This window comes from Lissotriton helveticus, chromosome 6 (genome assembly GCF_964261635.1).
Source record: "Lissotriton helveticus chromosome 6, aLisHel1.1, whole genome shotgun sequence".
In the NCBI taxonomy this organism is placed as follows: domain Eukaryota; kingdom Metazoa; phylum Chordata; class Amphibia; order Caudata; family Salamandridae; genus Lissotriton; species Lissotriton helveticus.
This window is the reverse complement of record NC_136067.1, coordinates 384,083,487-384,103,800: the sequence shown is the minus strand read 5'-3', so window position 1 is coordinate 384,103,800 and position 20,314 is coordinate 384,083,487. Positions and strand designations below refer to the sequence as shown.

General features: G+C 47.1%; 1 protein-coding gene across 4 annotated transcripts in view; it reads left to right on the top strand.

Annotated features, from left to right (window-relative positions):
• ASAP2 (ArfGAP with SH3 domain, ankyrin repeat and PH domain 2) overlaps window positions 1-20,314 on the top strand; it is a 1,060,322-nt gene that overhangs the window by 956,491 nt on the left and 83,517 nt on the right. For all 4 annotated transcript variants that reach the window (XM_078647831.1, XM_078647829.1, XM_078647830.1 and 1 more), the window contains 2 exons: window positions 2,840-3,008; window positions 14,915-14,982. In XM_078647831.1, the coding sequence (XP_078503957.1) occupies window positions 2,840-3,008; window positions 14,915-14,982 (237 nt within the window). The remainder of the gene's footprint in view (window positions 1-2,839; window positions 3,009-14,914; window positions 14,983-20,314) is intronic.

The window sequence follows — 20,314 nt, the reverse complement described above, 5'->3', positions numbered from 1 at the left end:
AACCTAGGAGTCAAGTACTGGATTTCAAAAATAACGAGAACCTACTTTACCTGTGACTTGAATTTCCTTCCATAGGATAACATTGCTAGTTTTTCATTGAAAAGTTTCTGTCAACTTTCAAAATACATTTATATTCTTTAAAAATCACAACTGCAACCAATATGCTTTTACTTAACTGTTTACAGCTTAGGTCCCTGTACTGAATCCAGGATCCAGTCATGTGGTTAGAAAAGTAATCCTTAAAGTAATCAACTGCATTCATGTCGAAAAACCCATTGAGCGCAATGTTAAATTGTGTTTAGAATTGTGTTGCCTATTGTAACCACTGTAGCTGTCGTACTTACAAAGTCTATTGCTTTTCTGCAAAGTAATTACCTAAAGTCACTCATATTGAGAAAAGTATATTTTGATACCTGTTGGTTCTAAAAAAAAAAACAATTATATCTTTTGATATGAAAACAATTGGCCTAGAGTTCAGTTCTTGAGTGTGTGAAACCTTTTGCTGACTGAGTGTGTACAACAAATGCTTTACACTGTCCTTTGATACTGCCTTACCGCTCGACCAAGCTACCACTTTAGAGAGTAAGGTCATATCTGACTGTAGCATCTGTTATACCTCTGGAGACTGGGGACTCTATACACACTGTACCTTATTTTGGTCCAGTATATATAGAGCCACTTTCTTACAAGAAGTTCCTCAGATCAATGGCGTCTGCGTCCGTTTGTGTCCTGTTTTAACTCTGGCGACGTCGGAAGTGGTACCGGAGGGGTCGACGTCGGTGGAGGTGTTACAAGGTCAACCGGCGTCGACCGGGATCCAGGCATGGATCCAGGGGGGTCCTGCGGAGCTGACGGTGATGCCGGGGCTGGAGCCACCGGCGGTGAAAGGCGAGGATCCCTACGCAGGACCGTGGGGCCCAAAGGCGCACCAGCGGGACCCAACAGCCCAAAGAGGTGTGCCATGGCCGTCAGGAATTCCTGTATCTGGGCCAGAGTCGCCGACAAACCGGGAAAGGGTGGGTAGGCCGGCGGCGACTGCATAGGCTCCGCCGGTGCCGAGGGGGAGGCACCACCCGCACCCTCAGCCCTGTTGCGCAACCGGCGAGGGGAAGTCGGAGAAAGATGTTGTTTCTTCGACTTGTTGTCCTTCGCCTTACCTGACCCTGAGTGCGAAGACTTTGATCCCGAAGAACGATGATGATGACTCCGCGCACGTTTCCTCGACCTCCCATGGAACCGTGACCTCGATCGGAGCAGAGTTGACTGCCGGGCTTCCAGCAAATTTCAGGACCACTCACGCAAAGTTTTCAGCGCCATGGCCCGGCAGTCGGGGCATGACTTGGGGTCGTGGTCGCACCCCAGGCTCACCGACATCATACGGTGACAGTCCTTGCAAGACTTAAAACCGGGCATCCTAACTACACCTTAGGAGTCGGAGACTCGATAAAAGAATTGGAGACAAAAAGCCTCAAAAAGTCATTAAAAAATTGACTGGGGGTTCCTGCTCTTCCCGGATCTGCGCTTGCTGGCGCGAAAAAAGAAAGAACTGATGTCGGAGCGCGTGGACGGCGTCTAAGTAATGCCCACAACGTCATCTCAGCGACCACGACGCCAAGGACGACGCGGAGACGCACAACGCGTCGGGTTACTGTTGACGAAAATTTTCCGGATCTAGTCTGACGCCTGGGGGTACTCATAAGGTAAGGAATCTATCACTACTAACGTTTCTTACAGATATATAATTACCGAAGGTAAGTAACTTGTTCAGAGGAGGAGTAAATCCCTAATCTAGAGTCCTGAAGAAGGTGGTATTTAAATTTGTCTTCCCACCACTGAAACGCGTCGAAGCCTTTTTTTTCTTGAATCCGACTGTACACATGTCTGGGAAAGGAATAGTTGTTCAACCAGGGTTTCTGATATATAAGTTTACAGTGTTGGATCTTGGGGTGCATCAGTCTGTATAGAACTGTGCAATAAGGTTTTCTTCTTATTTGGTTGTATTTTTAGTTATCGCTTTTGCGCCGTATTTTATCATGTTTAGCACTTAATGTATTAGGATGCAAAATTTATGGCATGCATAAAATTTTAACAGCGTACTGATTATTTTTTAACAATGTATTGATTCTTTTTTTACACTCTAATTTACAAAGTTTTCTTGTCCTAAATTTTGAGAATAAACAAATATTTGTAAGTATTACATCTCTATTTGGGGTATGCTTTGGATATTATGTTGATAACAGGTGGCTGTAGTAAGAGTTGGATGTTGAGTGTGTATGATCTGATTTAGAGGAAAAGCTCTGTTGTTATCTTATTCAACCAAGGGGAAATGTCTTTACTGGTTTTTAGTGCCCTGCTCCCTTGGACAGTGGGGCCACCTCTTTAGCTTCATTACTAACTCTTTGGAGCAGCCATTTCGCATTACAAGAACTACTTCATTCATCCATCAGTCCGTTGTGGTCCGCTGCCCCAAGACTGCCCATAGGAAGCCTGTGAAGCTTGCAGTTGGTATACCTTGAGTGCAATTATTCCTTGGTATCCCAGACATGGCATCCCAGTATCAAATGTGGTTGAAAGGTAGACCTGGAATTCAACTTCAAAGCTTGCTCAAATAAACCTTTACGTGAATAGGAGGTGTAGAAATGGATAACAAAAGACAGACCATTGTTTTTAGTATAATAAGAAAAGAACTGTATTTTTTTCATCTTGTATAGCTATCAAATAAAGTATACATTAAACACTTTGCAATACAGTTTTTGTCAGAGATGTAGAGTACATCAAACATTGCAGTAGAATCACTACAAAAGTGTAATGCCACTCATGCTCCAATTTGCCTTTCCAGATCCTCCGCTTGCAGTTCCACCACCTCCTGTACCAAAGACAACTCCTGGTACTGAGGCAAATCAGCCAACAAAGCCAACGCCACCTGCTCTTCCGCTGAACAAACCTGTTCCTCCCCCACTGCCACCACAACCACCAAGTCGTATCTCACAAAAGAAGCCTATTCCAAGGTAATACTTGCATGCGTTTTGTTTTATACAGCAATTCCTATCTCAGTGTTTTTTAACCATTTCTATCACTATGGTCCATCCTATTTAAATGCTGCAATTTAATTACAGTGGTGCCATTTTCATGTGGAAAATAACTGTAAAATCCCACTTGACTACAATGGGAAATATTACAGGGGAGATGTAATTCCTCTTATGTTAAGGCAGAAACCTCAGTTGATTGGAAAGTCCAAGTGGTGCAATTAAACTATCACATGCTAACCTTTCCTTCATTAGGTACCTTTTTTGATTTAGTGAAAATCTGTTTAGTTGAGTGTCTGTTGCACATATCAGAAGCTCCCCGTATTTAATATTGTTTGCAGTTTAGAAGATTGAGGACAAAATTACACAGGGCCCATGTGTACTATAGACTCATGCTTATTTTTTAACTATTCGCAGATATCTGGAGGAGAAAATAAAACGAATGCAGCATTGCTTGAGAAGTTTTGATGCATTAGTAATACTTAATTCATACTTAAGGATATATCTCCCTTTAGCAACCTGTCCAGCTGGCCTGGAAAGCAGTAGGGGAAGTAAACATGGCCAGCTGCTGTGGAAACACCAAGGTAGTAAATATAGCCTCCACCCATAATGCCAAGGGTTGAAGAGCTAGTTAATTCCCTTCCCTGGTGTTGCCTAAGAGGCTGGGAGGGGTAAACAATGCCGATAATGCCTTCCTTGCCCAAAGTGGGGGGGAGTGGGGCAGGGGCGGAGACAATTTAAAGTCACACCAGGGCAGCTGTAAGTGATGTGGGTCCTCTTCCTCCCCCTGGGTTGGTACAGTTCGGGGGGGGGGGAATTTTCACTCCATTCACCTCTGCCTTGTCTAAGAATGGGGTAAAAAATGGTGTACATGCCTTTAAACACCACCTCTAGCCTTGCCCCTGGCAGCTAGTAGCTTCTCATCTCTATTGTGACCTGCCTAATACTTCAGGACAAGGGGGTGGGCATTTTCTCTCCATTCACCTCAGCCTTGTCTAAGGTCTAAGAATGGGGTAAGAAATGGCATACATGCCTTTAAAAACAACCTGTAGCCTTGCCCCTGGCAGCTGGTAGCTTCTCATCTCTATTGTGACCTGCTTAATACTTCAGGCCAAGGATGAGCTGATCAGCAGCTATCTGCGCCTGTGCCCGGCACATCACCTTCTCTTCCATGGCCCACATCATTGTGCATGTGAATATTGTGAGGAGCTGTGTGCTGCTTCTGTGTTTGTTTTGCTCCCATGCAGTAGGGACAATCTTCACTCTTGTAGACCAACCACCTCTTCTGTCACCATGCGCTGGTTCACGCCCTCCTGACACCTTTCGCATGTTGAAAATTCTTTGTTGGCCCACTTTCTTTGCTATGTCTTTTTTTGCTAGCATTGAGCCCAGAAAGAAGCTTCCTAGTTTCTTCCTTGTCATATCCACATCTTTCAGGATTCCTTTATCACTAATTGTGGCAACCCTCCACTGCCAACATCTCTGGCATTGTATCTTGCATCTTTACCTAGGATTCCTGTCTGACTTTGAATTCCTACTCTGTGTGAAACAAAGTGCCTTCTCTTTCAGTACACCTCAAACAAATGTTACTGGACACTTAAACATTTGCCTTCTATTGTAATACACTTGATGTAATATTTTCAAATGGGTGAGTTATAGGTCTGCTCAGATAGCTACCGCTCTGGGATGTAGAGGTGCCGCCTTACTGTCGAACTCTTCTAGTGTCCCTTGTTAGTGTTCCCATGACTCATAAGATTAATGACCTGTATATAACGGAAATGGCTCCTTTAATCAATCCTCGTGTCCGGATCCTACTTTTCAGACTACTGTCCCCAGGCAAGTCTTTCCAGTCAGTAGAGCAGATCGCTACAGTATTTCTAATTGCCTGTAGCATTATTTCTGTGATCGGAACAACTCGTATCAATTGTACAATTGATCACTTGTATTTGCTCCCAACACCCAGTCACATATCCACACTGGCTATTCCAGTTTTTTCTCCAATGCCAGAATCCTTTCACTGTTGCTACTTCGCTAAGCAAGAACTGACTATAAAGAAGTTTTTATTTTTTACTTTACGCTTCCACTCCAGTGATGTGTTGGCAACTTCCCATGACCTGATCCATGTAGACGTCAAGGCCAGAAGTGTGGATTCTCTTGCTCTTACCCTCTTCATAAATGTAATAAAGATAGGGCTTTATCTTATGGCCATGTTGCCTTGTCTAGTGAAGACATTATCAATCAGTGAATATATCCATTTGTTTAACATCAGGCGCTAGGAGGCACCGTGGTAGCATCTGATGTACAGGAGTCTTATAGAAGGAGACAAGTGCAATCCCATCCCATAGCAGGCATCTTATTTCCCTCTCAAGTTGTTTAAAAACGTGCTCTGGAACCATATATGTAGTGTATTCCAGCATATATATGACCCTTGACAAATAAATAATTTAAATGATTGCTGCACTTCCCATCAATGAGAGTGACAGTTTGAGCCAACTTTGGTCATCCTCTTCAAACTCACTGATTTCTCTCTGTAAGTTGCTTTAAAAAAAAGGGATTTTGCTTATCTCTGCTGCCTGATATCGGGTACTTGCTACTTAGCTTAAGGCAAGCATTAATGCCAACTATTTCCTGTATGACTACTAGTCTGCACTCCGATCATGCTACATCACAAAGACTGCTACCTTGCACATCATAGATGAAGCCCTTCTTACCACGGATGAAGCTGACCCCTGCCTCCTGTTATTGCTGGACCACTCTTCTGCCTTCAGCACTTTCAACCATCCCACCATTGTTCGCACCCAGGAGTCTCGAGTGGGATTCAAAAACAACAATTGATGGACAGAATGCAAAACAATGTCGTACATTCACCCCAGTACATAGATCTGGGCCTAAATCCATAGTTTTTTTTGCTCACCATGCCATTCCAGTTTGAACCCAGCCATATGCAAATCATTCTTGACCCTGCGCCCAATGGGAACAGTCCAGCCCGAACTGCCAAACCTGGTCCTCCCTGGACTGGAAACAAGCATCCCAGGACCGGTTTCTCGAGTGGGATTCACCAGCAATGTCCTTCATTGGTTGTCCTTCTAACGTTCCACCAACACCAGTTTATTCACATGGGCACTGCCAGTCCCAAAAAGACCCATCATCTTATGGAGTTTCTCAAAGTTCCATACTATCCCCTCTCATCTTTATGGAGTTGCTTGGTGCTCTTCTCACAGATAATAGCATCAATATTTACCAGTATGCTGATAATGCATGTTAGAAATGGGGTCTCTAGTTTGCAGTGGTTTGCACCCTGTCCAAGTAGGGATCCTCACTCTAGTCAGGGTAAGGGGATTACACACCTTGTATAACCATTGCTCACCCCTCTTTGTAACTTGGTACGAGCAGTCAGGCTTATCTCAGAGGCAATGTGTAAAGTATTTGTATATATACACACACACACACACACAGAGTAATACAATGAAAACACGTCAAAAGAAGACCCACCTTTTCAGTAAATTATCAAATATTTATCTGAATGAAACCAGACCAAAATGACAAAAATCCAACATACACAAGTCAACATATCACTTTTTAAAGGTTTAAGCAAGTTTAGTTCATAGAAATAAATGGATGCATTAGTTTAAGACAAAGTACCTTAGATGTGTCAAAAGTCAAAGCTGAGGCACGACATAGGGGAGGTGAAGTGTTGAAAAGGCAGGTGATGCATCAGTTCCGTACTGCTACAGTGGAGGTGAGGCGTTGGTTCTTTACTGCTTGGCAGGGAAGGTGCTGTGTCAGTTGCTTATTGCTAGGCAGGAGAGGTGAGGCTTCGTTTGCAGACACGGGGTGTTGGTTCCTTACTGTTGTGCAGTGTTGATGAAAAAATCAGCACCCAGGGTCGATGTGTCACAAATCGAGCTGCGTCGATTCCACAGCGGCGAAGCAGGTACTTCGTCCGCTATGCGTCACAGACTTTGGTGATTCAGTGCTCGAAATTCAAGCAGCGGCATTTCTTTCGGCGGTTTGCGATGGAAAGCTGGGGCCTGCATTGTAAGCCACGGTAGTTGCGTCAAGCGAGGACCACTCTCAGGTGCTGGAAGCGGCGATGCGTTGAGTTGTGCAGCGCATCATCGTTTCGGGCTGATGCTGTGAGTCGATGCATAGTTTTTCTCCTTGAAATTACCAGAATTCTCTTCCAAGGGCTCAGAAACTGGATTAGGAACTACTTGGCAAGTCAGGACTCTCAGTAGAAGAGCCCAAGTACTGGCAGGTGAAGTCTTTGATGGCCCTGCGACTTCTTAACAGGAGGCAAGATCAACTCAAGCCTTTGGAGATACAAATTTCATCCTTTGAAGTAGGTAAACTTCAAAGGAAAGTCGTTGTAGTCCACAAGGCTCTGCCTTTCCATGCTTTGACTCAAGACTTACTCCAGGGGGGTGGAGACTGCTTTGTATGAGGACAACCACAGGCCTATTCAGGTTTCAGTGACAACTCCTCCCATCACTCTAGCTCAGGAAGGCCCATCCGCCTGATAATGGGCCATCAGGGTATGCAGGGCACACTCCAGCTCCCTGTATGTGACTGTCTGGAATGAATGCAGAAACAGCCTAACTGTCATTCTAACAGCAGACAGGCAGAGGCGCAGAATGGTTAAAGTTTTAAAAAATTGCAACTTTCAGAAAGTGGCATTTCCAGACCTGCAGTTTAAAAAACAATTTTACTAAACAATGTATTTTCAAATTGTAAGTTCAGAGACCTCAAATCCAATTCTCTATCATCTCCCAATTGGAAGATACACTTATAAGAGGTTACAAGGCAGCTCCAATGCTAACCTATGGTAGAGATAGGCCTGCAGTAGTGAAAAACTAATTTAGCGGTGTTTCACTACCAGGACATGTAAAACACAGCAGTGCATGTCCAACCTTTTAAATACGCTGCATCCTGCCCTTTGGGCTACCTTGAACCTATCTTAGGGGTGCCTTACATGTACAAAAAGGGAAGGTTTGGGCATGGCAAGTGTGGGTGCACTTGCCTGTCGAAATGGCAGTTTACAACTGCGCACACACACTGCAGTGGCAGGCCTGAGACAAGTTTGCAAGGCTACTCTTATGGGTGGCACAATCAGTGCCACAGGTCCACTAATAACATTTGATTTACAGGCCCTTGGCACACACAGTGCACAGTACTAGGGACTTACTAGTAAATCAAATATTCCAATCATGGATAAAGCAATTACCATAAAATTTTCCACAGGAAGCACTAGCACTGGCAAGCAGTGGTAAAGTGCCCACGGTCTAAAACCAGCAAAAACACAATGCAACCCACAGTTAGAAACAGGAAGTCAGTAGGAAAAAGACAGGGGATATCACTCTATAAGAGACAGGTTTAACAATGCACAACTCTACCTTGAAGTTTCCTCTGCTTCCAACATTCCACACCTCAAACCCTTCATCCAGACCTGGATGCTCAGCATCTACCTTAAGCTCGACCCAACCAAGACAGAATTTCTGTTATTTGCCAAGAACAACAAACCAGAATCTGTACACAGCTTTGAACCCTAACTTTCACTGAATGCTAGATCATTTTTGCTCTAAAAATCTTGTTTCTGATAGATACATCTGCCGTGTGGATTCCTCACCTTGTGAATATCCCCCTTGCGTCAGCAACGTTCGGAATTTTTTCTTCGTAGCACGCCGGCGTGGACGACGTCATAGGAGCACGGCATCGCGCGCGACTCCGTCTGATGTCACCGACTCCTTATTAGGCCCACGTCGGCGTGATGACGTCAGTTCCCTTTTTTCCGCGTCTCCGACGCTAACTGTTTTCGGGATCTTCTCGATACTTAGTATCTGGCTATTATTTAATCTTTACTGTTTCTCCTTTGCGATTTGTTTCTTCATCGAGGATGTCGTCGAGGAAGACAGGATTTAAACAATGTGGGTCTTGTGCCCGCATGATGTCAATCACCGACCCACATAGCGATTGTTTGTGGTGTCTGGGTTCAGACCACGACGTCAAGAACTGTCTATCTTGTTTTAAGATGAACCCAAAGGCGCTTCGAGAGCGTGAAGCAAAACTACTTCTCGCGAAGGTAAAGGGAAGAGATGCTGGGAGATCTTCGAGGTCGACGTCGAGACGCTCGAGATCGAAACAAAAGTCTCGATCGAGGTCGGCGTCGAGGTCCAGAGCGGAGTCGAGATCCAAAGCGAGGTCGAGGTCCAGAGAGAGATCAAGATCGAGATCGAAGTCGACTTCGGGTCACGCTTCGGGCTCCTCGAAGAGAAAGCACAAGAGGAGGAAGCACAGCTCAAAGCATCATTCGGAGAAGGAATCTTCAGATTCGAAGAAGAAGTCTCACAAACACCATAAGGACTTCGTTTCTCCTTCTCCTGCTCAGTCCATCGGAGGTTCCCCGACTCCGGAACCGGATCCGGTATCTTTACATTCTTCGGAACATGAGGAAGAAGAAGAGGTAGTTCCTAAAACTCCGACTTCGATGGAGACTCCTGTGGACCAAGAGGGTCAGAATGAACCTGTGTCGGATCGACCTCCTTTAGAGCATCCGGTAGGTTCGTACCTTCCCTTTCCTGGTCCTGGTCAGGACCCCTCGCATTTTCTCAGTGCGATGTTTGGGGTGTATTCCAGAGCGATGTACCCCACTGGAGCACCTGTTGGTCCCATGGGTCCATTATCATACAATTTGGGCATTCCTCAGTCGTACGCCCCAGCTCCATTTATGCCTTTTATGCCGGCGCCTCTTACACCTTGGCTCGGTATGGCACCACCGAGGTCTTTGACTCCGCATGCGGCTTCGCCGACTCCGGATCGACCTCGTAGTTTGGATCGAAGTTCCACACCTGTCCGTGAGTCTCGTCCTCCGGTTGCCCCGACTCCTCACTCCACGTCGAATCCGGCTCCGTCGGAGTCGTTACCGAATCCGTCGACTTGATTCGAATAGAGTGGTCGATACGAAGGGCTCAGCGTCTTCTGGAAGAAAAGGGAGATGAAGATTCAGATGTGGAAGAGGGTGAACTTCTTGATCATGATGATGACTTTGAAGACCTACGTGATGCTAGTGGTCTGGAGCTCTCTCCTGAGTGGGGTTTACCTTCAGCTTCTGATGCTCCTTCTAGGGACGTGGCACCCTATCACGTCGTTGATAGGAAGGCTGCAGATCTTCTCAACTTGAAACTGCCCACGGTTGAGTACAAGCCCAACATACTTACTGAAGTTTTGCACTCTCCCTCTTCTATTGTTGAACCTACGTTACCGTTCACTGATGCCTTATCAGATCCAATAAAAGAGATCTGGAAGAGACCATTATCTGCTCCTGCGGTTTCAAGATCTGTTGCAAGGCGCTACAGGGTGGCTCCTGGTGACCCTGAGTTTCTTTCTTCGCACCCCTCTCCTGAAAGTCTTGTGCAGGCGGCATGTTCTAACAGGGCTGCAGGCTCTTTCCCTCAAGTGCCAGCGGACAAAGACTCAAAAAAGTTGGATCAGTCTGCAAAGAAGACTTTCTCTTCAGGGAGCATGGCTCTTAAATCCACTAATGCTACTTGTCTTTTAGGAAGATATGTCTATGCATTGATGGATTCTGTGAAGCAGTTATCATCTAAGCTTCCTGAGGAGGATAGAAAGAACTTTAATGAGGTGGTCTCAGACACTCAGGCTGCTGCACGCATGGTTATTCAGAGTGGCATGGACACGGTTGATTCTGTTGCCAGGATTATGGGCTCTTCTATTGCGACCAGGAGGGCCGCGTGGTTAAAATCCTCTGATTTCTCTGCGGATGTGCAATCTACGTTGCTGGACTTGCCTTTTGGAGGGACTGGCCTTTTTGGTAAAAAAGCGGATGTCGCCTTGGAAAGGTTTAAAGATAGCCGTGCTACTGCAAGATCCTTGGGTCTCCAGATGAGAGGGTCGACAACTAGAAAGTTTAGAGGCTTTGGTAGATCCTCTTTTCGTCCCTTCAGACAAGGCCAACAACAACAGCAGCAACAGCAGAACCCTCTGTATAAGTCCTATAGAGGTAGACAGAAGGGTCGTGGACGTGGGCGTCAAATCTCCTATTCCTCCACTTCCTCCAATAATACCCAACCCCCACCCGCATCAGCAAATCAGCCCTAGATCCACCATTCTGGATCATGTGGGGCCAGTAGGGGGTCGGCTTACTCATTTTCTACGAGATTGGGAATCGGTTACATCAGATCTTTGGGTTCTCAATGTCGTGGAAAATGGGTATGCACTTCCCTTTCAGGAGTTCCCTCCCAATTACCCTCCTTGCCAAGGTTATTGTTCGGAGGACCACCTGCTGCTCCTGCAGGAAGAAGTCCTGGCTCTGTTCCGAAAGGGTGCAATAGAGGTGGTTCCAGAGCAGGAGAGGGGTCAAGGGTGCTACTCCCGGTATTTCTTGATACCCAAGAAGGATGGCAGGCTTCGGCCAATCCTGGATCTCAGGATTTTGAACCTCTATCTCAAACAGGAGAAGTTCAAAATGCTCACCCTTGCTCAGGTTCTTCAAGCGCTGATGGAAGAAGACTGGATGGTGTCGATCGACTTGCAGGATGCGTATTTTCACATCCCCATTCTGAAGTCGCACAGAAAGTATCTCCGTTTTACGGTGGGATCGCAGCACTACCAATTTGCGGTCCTTCCGTTTGGGCTTACTACTGCGCCTCGAGTATTCACCAAGGTGATGGCAGTGGTGGCTGCGCATCTCAGGAGATCGGGGATACCTGTGTTCCCCTATCTGGACGACTGGCTGATCAAAGCGGAGTCGCCGGAGAAGGTGCTCCATCATCTGCAGGAGACAACTCAGTTGTTGCACAGGTTGGGTTTTTCGATCAATGTACCCAAGTCTCACCTGGTGCCCTCCCAGCGCAACCTGTTCATAGGTGCGGTACTGGACACTACTGTATGTCGTGCATTCCCTCCACCTCAAAGGATTCACGACATACAGGAGATGATTCCTTTATTCTGCAATGGAGCGGTTGTTCCAGTCCTGAAGGTCCTTCGTCTGCTCGGTCTGATGGCTTCTTGCATTCTGTTGGTCAGTCATGCACGCTGGCACATGAGGGCACTCCAGTGGTGCCTCCGCAGGCAGTGGTATCAACACAACGGAGATCTCAGGGAGTCATTGAGGATCTCCAGAGAAGCTGCGGCGGATCTGTCTTGGTGGGGCGTGGAAGGCAATCTGTCTCAAGGAAAGCCTTTTCAACTGCCTCCATCAGTGGCCACAGTGATAACGGATGCATCCACTCTCGGGTGGGGTGCTCATATGGGGGACCTGGAGGTCAAGGGCCTTTGGTCTCCAGAAGAAAGGTTGCTTCACATCAACCTTCTGGAATTACGGGCGATACGTTTGGCGCTGAAGGCCTTCCTCCCTTCCCTTCGCGGTCAGTCGGTTCAAGTCCTGACGGACAACACGAACGCGATGTGGTACATCAACAAGCAGGGAGGCGTAGGGTCGCAGTGTCTCTGCAGAGAGGCTCTGCGTCTCTGGTCCTGGACCATCAGATTTGTCTGATGGCAAATCATCTGGCCGGGGTTCTGAACGTTCGTGCAGACAGTCTCAGTCGGCAGTTCTCTGCCGACCACGAGTGGAGGCTTCACCCGGAGGTGGTTCACGACATCTTTCAGATGTGGGGTGCTCCTCGGGTGGACCTGTTTGCCACTTGCGAGAATGCTCACTGCCCGTCATTCTGCAGTCTCCAGTATCCGTTGCAAGGAGCCATGGGGGACGCGTTTCAGTTGAGTTGGGGAAATCAACTCCTTTTCGCGTTTCCTCCCATACCCTTGATTCCTCGGGTTCCGAGGAAGATTCGCCAAGACCGGGCCCAAGTCATATTGATCGCCCCGGATTGGCCAAGAAGGGTGTGGTACACAGACCTTCTCCACCTCTCCTCTCACCCGCCGCTCCGTCTCCCTCACAGGGCAGACCTCCTCTCTCAGATGGAGGGGCAGGTTCTACACCCCCACCTCCAGACATTACACCTTCATGCCTGGAGATTGAACGGGGCAACTTGGGTTCTTTTTCTCTCCCTCACGATGTGGTGGATGTCATTATTTCTGCCAGGCGTGACACCACTAAGTCCATTTATTCCTATAGGTGGTCTAAATTTGTTTCTTGGTGCAGGGAGAAGGATGTTGACCCTTTGAAGGCTCATTTATCTGTCATTTTACAATTTGCTCTTTCTCTGGCGCAGCAAGGTTTTGCTGTAGCCACGGTCAAGAGGTATCTTTCGGCCTTATCGGCATTTCTCTGTTTGCCGGATCAGCCCTCTCTTTTTAAATCTCCGGTGGTTTTAAGGTTTTTGAGGGGTCTAACAAATATGTTCCCTCCTACTCCTTTTGTTGTTCCTCATTGGGATTTGAATCTTGTGCTGACCTTCTTAATGGGTTCTCCCTTTGAACCCTTGCACAAGTGTCCATTGAGGTTTCTTTCTTTTAAAACGATCTTCCTCGTTGCAATCACCTCGGCAAGGAGGGTAAGTGAGCTTCAGGCTCTTAGTTCCAAGCCCCCATTCCTGACCATTCATGCTGAAAGGATGGTTCTCAGGACCAGGGCTGCTTTTCTGCCTAAGGTGGTTACTCCCTTCCATCTTGGACAGTCCATTACCCTTCCTACCTTCTATCCTCCCCCTCACCCTTCTAAGAGAGACTGCACCGTCTGGACCCTAAGAGGGCGGTGTCTTTCTATCTGGACAGGACTAAGGACTTCCGGGTGGACGACCAGCTGTTTGTTGGTTTTGCTGGCTGTCGGAAGGGCAGAGCGGTGCACAAGCGCACACTTTCCAGGTGGATAATCCTGTGCATCAAGATCTGCTACTCCCTTGCGGGTAAGGACCCTCCTGAGGGTATTAGAGCACATTCAACTAGAGCAAAGTCTGCAACATCTGCTTTGTCTAGAGGTGTACCTGTTGAGGACATTTGCAGAGCCGCGACTTGGGCCTCCCTCCACACTTTCGCAAAGCACTACTGCTTGGATACCGAGGTGAGGAGGGACGGCCACTTCGCGCGCTCTGTTCTCCAAGATTTCCTGGTATGGCAGAGTGGTCACCCTCCTCCGGGAGTGGGGACTGCTGTGGGACTCTATTCACAAGGTGAGGAATCCACACAGCAGATGTATCTATCAGAAGAACAAGTTACTTACCTTCGGTAACGCTTTTTCTGGTAGATACTATATCTGCCTGTGGATTCCTCACATGCCCACCCGCCTCCCCGTTGTCCACTCTGCTATACCTGGTTTTATTGTTTGTATATATTTTGGGTTTTGATACCTTTGCTATGCACTGTGTGCTATGATGGTTTGTATGTACTGTGTACATTGTATATATGCATATTTGCTGTCGTTGGTCCGTCCGTGTGCCTCGAAGGCACGGAAAAAAGGGCGGAACTGACGTCATCACGCCGACGTGGGCCTAATAAGGAGTCGGTGACGTCAGACGGAGTCGCGCGCGATGCCGTGCTCCTATGACGTCGTCCACGCCGGCGTGCTACGAAGAAAAAATTCCGAACGTTGCTGACGCAAGGGGGATATTCACAAGGTGAGGAATCCACAGGCAGATATAGTATCTACCAGAAAAGGCGTTACCGAAGGTAAGTAACTTGTTCTTTTGGTGCAGTGTAGGGAAAAAGCTCCCCTGGAAAGGTCAAGTTTCAAGCCCTGCTGTTGGAGTGATGGTCATATGTAGATCACAGATCTGTACAACTGTAGCCTTTGGCACCTCTGATGGAGGCATGTTTCAGAAGTTGAGTAATCTTTTTCTTTGAGCTTATGAATAAGAGCCCATTTTGTGTTTTTGTGGTAACTAGAATACAAATGGGCTCTTCCATAATTATGAGAATCCTGTTATTTTGCTTTAGGATTAGATGCTTATTTTCCCATGTTTTCATTGCAGGACAGAGAAGCCAACAGCTACAAGTAATAAAGAACAACCTCGTGGATTGGGATCCTCTCAAGAACCTGGTATGTTACAAATAATGTTTTTATTTTTTCGAAAAATATAATGGCAATATAATATCTGATAGACTTATAACCACAGAATTATTACCTTAGACTATTCCCCAGTCGTCAGACTTGATCTGTAACATTTTGATTAGTACCCCCGCGTGCTGGTAGGTGGCGTCGTTCTGCTCCACGTCATCCCCACCAGAAGTGACTTACTCGATGCCTATATAGATGCCGCACTAGTGTGATGACTTCAGTTGTTTTCTTTCCTCCGTGCAGATCCGGAGAGAGCTGCCTCTGTCCACTTTTTGAACAATTTTTTCACATTTTGTTGGTTATTTTTGAGACATCATCTCCCATGGTTGCCTTCTAAAAAAAACTATGGGGTTTAAACCCTTTGGTTCCTGTCACAGATATCAGTGACAGACCCCCTTCTGATTTGCTTTTGGGACCTCTAGCTGAGCTTCAAGGCTGTGAAGATTGTTGCGCTATGAATCCCAAAGCACTTCAGGAGATGACCCTAAAGCTCTTAGTCGCCCAGCGCCAGTCAACTCCATGACATTCCAAGTCTCAGTCGCGTGGAAGGCATCCGGCTCATTTGCAGAGCTGTTCCTGGTGCTCATCACTGGGCTGGAAGTTGTTGAAGAAGTCTCACAAGAAATCAGAAAAAAACTAAGAAGTTTAAGCACTCTTAAACTTCGTCATGCTTGTCCAAGTCATTGGTCTAAGCGTAGGAACGATGTCATCATTCTTTAATGAGTCGGCTACAGAGCCTCTGTCCGGGTCCCCCCCCCCCCGAATTTCCCCTGAGTGACCACCGCAAAGCTAAGGGAGTTTTGTGATGCCATGCATCTTATGTTTAGACAGGACAACCACTCTGTAGCACCTTCTGGTCTCTTGGTTTCGGCAGGTGCTCAATGCTTGCCAGAACTCAGACCTCCAATGTCAGAGCCAGGGCTTATTTTTTCAGAAGGTCCTGTGAGGAGTATGATTATGCAGGATCTGAGGATTCTTAGGGCTACCAGAACCCCTTGGAAAAGCACGATGATAAACGGCATGAGGAACTGAGTATGCTAGTAGTCTGGACACCTCCCCAACCGCTGGGTTAGTCTTCTCCTAGTGTGGCTACGGAAGCAGGGACTTCCTTTCCCATGGCGTTGAGGAGGGCAGCTTAGGTCCTGGACCCTCCCCTCAGGGGCCGTCAAGATGACCATCTTGACATAGGTGCTTCAGCAAGGAGTCACCCCCACAAAACCTCTTCTCCCTTTTAATAAAGCCCTCACAAATTTCCTGCTTCGAGATGATAGGTCTGCACAAGGGCTCCTTTGCACATGATAATTGCCTGCCGCTACCGCATCGCTACTAGGGACCCAGATGGGGACCAAGCTTTCCTCACCCATCACCTCACTTCAGAGAGCCTGGTCCACCAGTGCACCTCTGAAGTCAATTCTGAATCCATAGGGCTGGATACCTTTGGTAAGAGGATGTTCTCTTCCTCCAGCCTTGCACTGCAGTCAGTAAACTCTGCATGTTTCTTGGGCTGGTATACCCGTTTGGGTTTTGGTTGTGTAAGTGGTGCCCATGGTTTCACAGGAGATCCTAGCCATCCTGACCAAGGCTATTGCAGTTGGCAAAGACATGGCAAAGTTCATCATTTGCGGCTGATTGGATACTACCGGTTCGCTAGGCAGGTGAATTGCATCATTAGTGGCCTTAGACGCCAGGCCTGGCTGGGTTCTACTGGCTTTCAGGGATGTTGAGGCAACCCTTACGGATATGATGTTCGATTGCACTTGACCCTTTGATGATACGGCAGATTCTGACATTAGGAAAGGGGGTTCTTCAAAGTGTTCACTGGTGTTATACCATCCCTTTCGTAGAAACCCCACTGCACATGGCACCATCCTCAGACCACTTCTCCCTGCTCCGTCAGGAAATGCAGGCTTAATGGCTTAAGGGGCCATTGAGAGGGTGCTGACATCAGAAGTAGGCTGTGGTTGCTATTCCTGCTACTTTCTGATGCCCAAAAAGGACATAGTTCTCCATCCTATTTTAGATCTGCACCCTCTAAACTCCTTCCTGAAGAAGTAAAAATTCAAGATGCTCATGTTGGCTCAGGTCTTGTCTACTCTGGAGACTGAATGATAGCATTTGCCTTCAGGGGCATCTGTTTTCACATGAACCGGTCTGTCTGCCTACTGGTGTCGCTTCGGTTCACGGTGGTCCTTGAGCACTTTCAGTTTGCTGTGCTCCCCTTTTGCCTCACCAGCGCCCCTCAGGTGTTCACCAAGGTGATGTAGGGGTTGCAGCCCATCTACTGGCTGTTGAAAACAGGCTCATCCCAGACAGTCGTCTCCCACCTCCAGATGATGGCGGATCGCCTGCATTCGCAGAGGTTCACTGTCAATGTGCCAAAGTCACACCAGACTCACTCTCCGACTGTCACTTTCATCGAGCCATTTTGGACACAGTGCGGTTTTGGGCCTATCCTCTAAAGAGGTGAGTTTAGGATAGTCAGGCTACGATTCTGATGTTTCAGCCTGTATCCTGGATTTCAGTGAGAGTGTCTCTGAAGCTGCTGGGCTTTATGGCCTCCTGCATCCTGCCAGTGACGCAGGCCCCTTGGCGTATGTGGAATCTGTAATGGGTGCTAAATTTCCAGTGGGCGCAACATCAGGGGAATCTCTCCTAACTAGTCCAAATCTCGGATGGAACTGAAAAAGACCTGCAGTGGTGGTTAACAAAACGCAATTGGGTTAGCGGCAGGCCCCTCTTCCTTCCCCAACCAGAACTGACTGTAGTGACAGATACTTTACTCCTGGGCTGGGGCAGAAATCTGGAAGAGATGGACATAAGAGAAGTGTGGTCTCCAGCGGAGTCCAGGCTCCACATCAACTTGCTGGAACCAGGGGCGATCTTGCTGGCATTGTAAGTCTTTCTTCCTTCGATCAAAGAAAGGCATGTGCAGGTCTTCACAGACAACACTACCTCCATGTGATACTATAAGAAACAGGGCTGAGTAGGGTTGTGGACCCTGTGTCAAGAGACCATGCGTCTCTGGACATGGTTGAAACGTCAGGGCAATTCCCTGGTGGTTCAACACCTGGCGGGTTCTCTGAACGCCTGAGCGGACAATCTCAGTTGTCGGTGCCTAGTGGTTCATGAAGTGAGGTTCAATCCTGAGGTGGGGCAAGGTCTCTTCCGAGATTGTGGAAAACCTTGGTTAGATCTGTTCGCCACCACCGAGTGCAGGCAATGTCAGCAGTTCTGCGCCCTGGAGTTTCCAAGGCAGTTCTAACTCTGAGATGCTTTTCATCTCCAGTGGAGCTCAGGCTCCCTGTACGCCTTTCCACCAAAACCACTCCTGCCCAGAGTTCTCAAGGTCAGGAACAACCTGGGCCACGTCATTCTTGTGGCTTAGGATTGGGCACGGAGAGTTTGGTATCTGAACATGTCCTGCTATCAGGCTATCCCTTCGGGAGGATCTTTTGTCACAGCAGCAAGGCACGATGCTGCACCTGAACCTGCGCCCACTCCGCCTTCATGCATGGAGTTTGAGCGGTAACAGTTGAGAGCTTTTTACCTTCCCTCTGAAGACTGTAATGTTATTGTGACAGCCAGGCATCCCTCACTTGTTTGATCTGCCCACTCCAACTAGGGACCTGCTTAATTGCTAGTTCCCTTAAATTCATTGGTTATCCTTTTTCCAAAGTACTTCCCTCAAAATATCAACCACGGCTTCAGTCGTCACCACCTCAGCAATCTTTACTTTTACCAAAGGTTGTTAAACTTCATTTACTTAAATATTTGGGAGGCTGATAAGAAATAATCTAATTGTAGTTGAGCAAAGGTTTTGACTCCTGTGGTTTCCTTGGACCTTGAGTAATGTGTAGATTTTTACTGTGTCCCAGCCTTTGAATTTTCTGAGTTTACTTCACTCTGGTATCCTAGTTATGGCCCATAGTAGAGTTTTGTGGGTGTGATGTCCTTTGAAATCCTGTATCTTCTGACATGTTTATCACTAGCCTTGTAGCTGTTGGTATGTCATATCCCAATTTACATCCATGTAGTACGTACATTTAGCATGCAACCTTCCTTACCTTTTGCATGTCTGTGTCCAGGCATGATTTTTTTAAATATAATTTATTTATAATATGTTGTATCATCTTTTTCTTTGTTTTTGTCAACAAGTAATGACATCAGTTACATAAACAATAGCCAACCACAACTATGTCACAGAGAAGTACAATCCATACTGCTTGAATCAAACAAGAACATTATACCCAAATCCAAACAGTCTCCTTCATAACCTTAACACAGTTCAGCCATCATGTGAATCAGTAGTCTCAATCCTCCCTTGAGGCATGTAACAGAGTGTCCCCTGAGTCTACAAACCTGGCCAGGAGTTAAGCCATCATCCCCAAATCCTCTTCCACCTTATCATCATGTCTACATTGCTTCAGTTCAGTCTCCCAGCGTCTCACAACCACCCCCCTCACCAGGCAAACACGTTTAATTACTCAGCTTGGATCCTGAATGCTAGTACATCCCAAAATACAACGTCCCTGGCATAAGTACCCTTCCCCAATACTACCTTGACCGTCCATTCCCACAAAGAGGCAGTCTGTCTAATGGTCTATGACACCAATGCTGCTCCCCAGCTCCTGCCATCAGAAGTTGCAGGAGAGAGCCCCCCTTGTCCTGTAAGAGTGATTTCTCCCAGTGCAGCATGCTGAATCTGAGAGGCCAAGTAATATATTGGGGATCGCTAACCCCCCTCCTCCGGTGGTCATAACAGGAAATCCCTCACCACTCTACTCCTACCCCCAGCCCATATCAGCGTAGTAATGAGGGAGTGTAATCTCCTAAACACCATACGGGGAAGAGTATCTCACAAGTGTTGCATAGAATACAGACCACATGGGAGAAACAACATCTTGGAAACTGCCACTTGGTCCATAAGAAAGAGTGGACTGGAGTTCCAGAATTGGACAGAGGACTGCATGCACTCAGTGACCTTCCTGATGTTACACTGTGTGCATTGCTCGAGTATTTGTGCCACAATAACCCCTAAGTATCAAAACTGATCTGTCTCTCAATGTAGTGGCAATTCCGGCAGTGTGTTCAGTGCTTAGTCAACCAGAACGCCCAAAGGAAACGCCAACAATTTCCTGTGATTAATCCTAAGACCTGATAACTCCTCAAAGGATTCAGTTGGTGCAATAGGAGAGGAAGGGACCTCTGAGGAGCCTAAAGATAGAAAATGGTGTAGTCTGCATATAGAGACACCCGGTGGTTTACTGCCCCCACTCTGATTCCCCATCCAGCCATGTTCTGTTGGATATGGTTA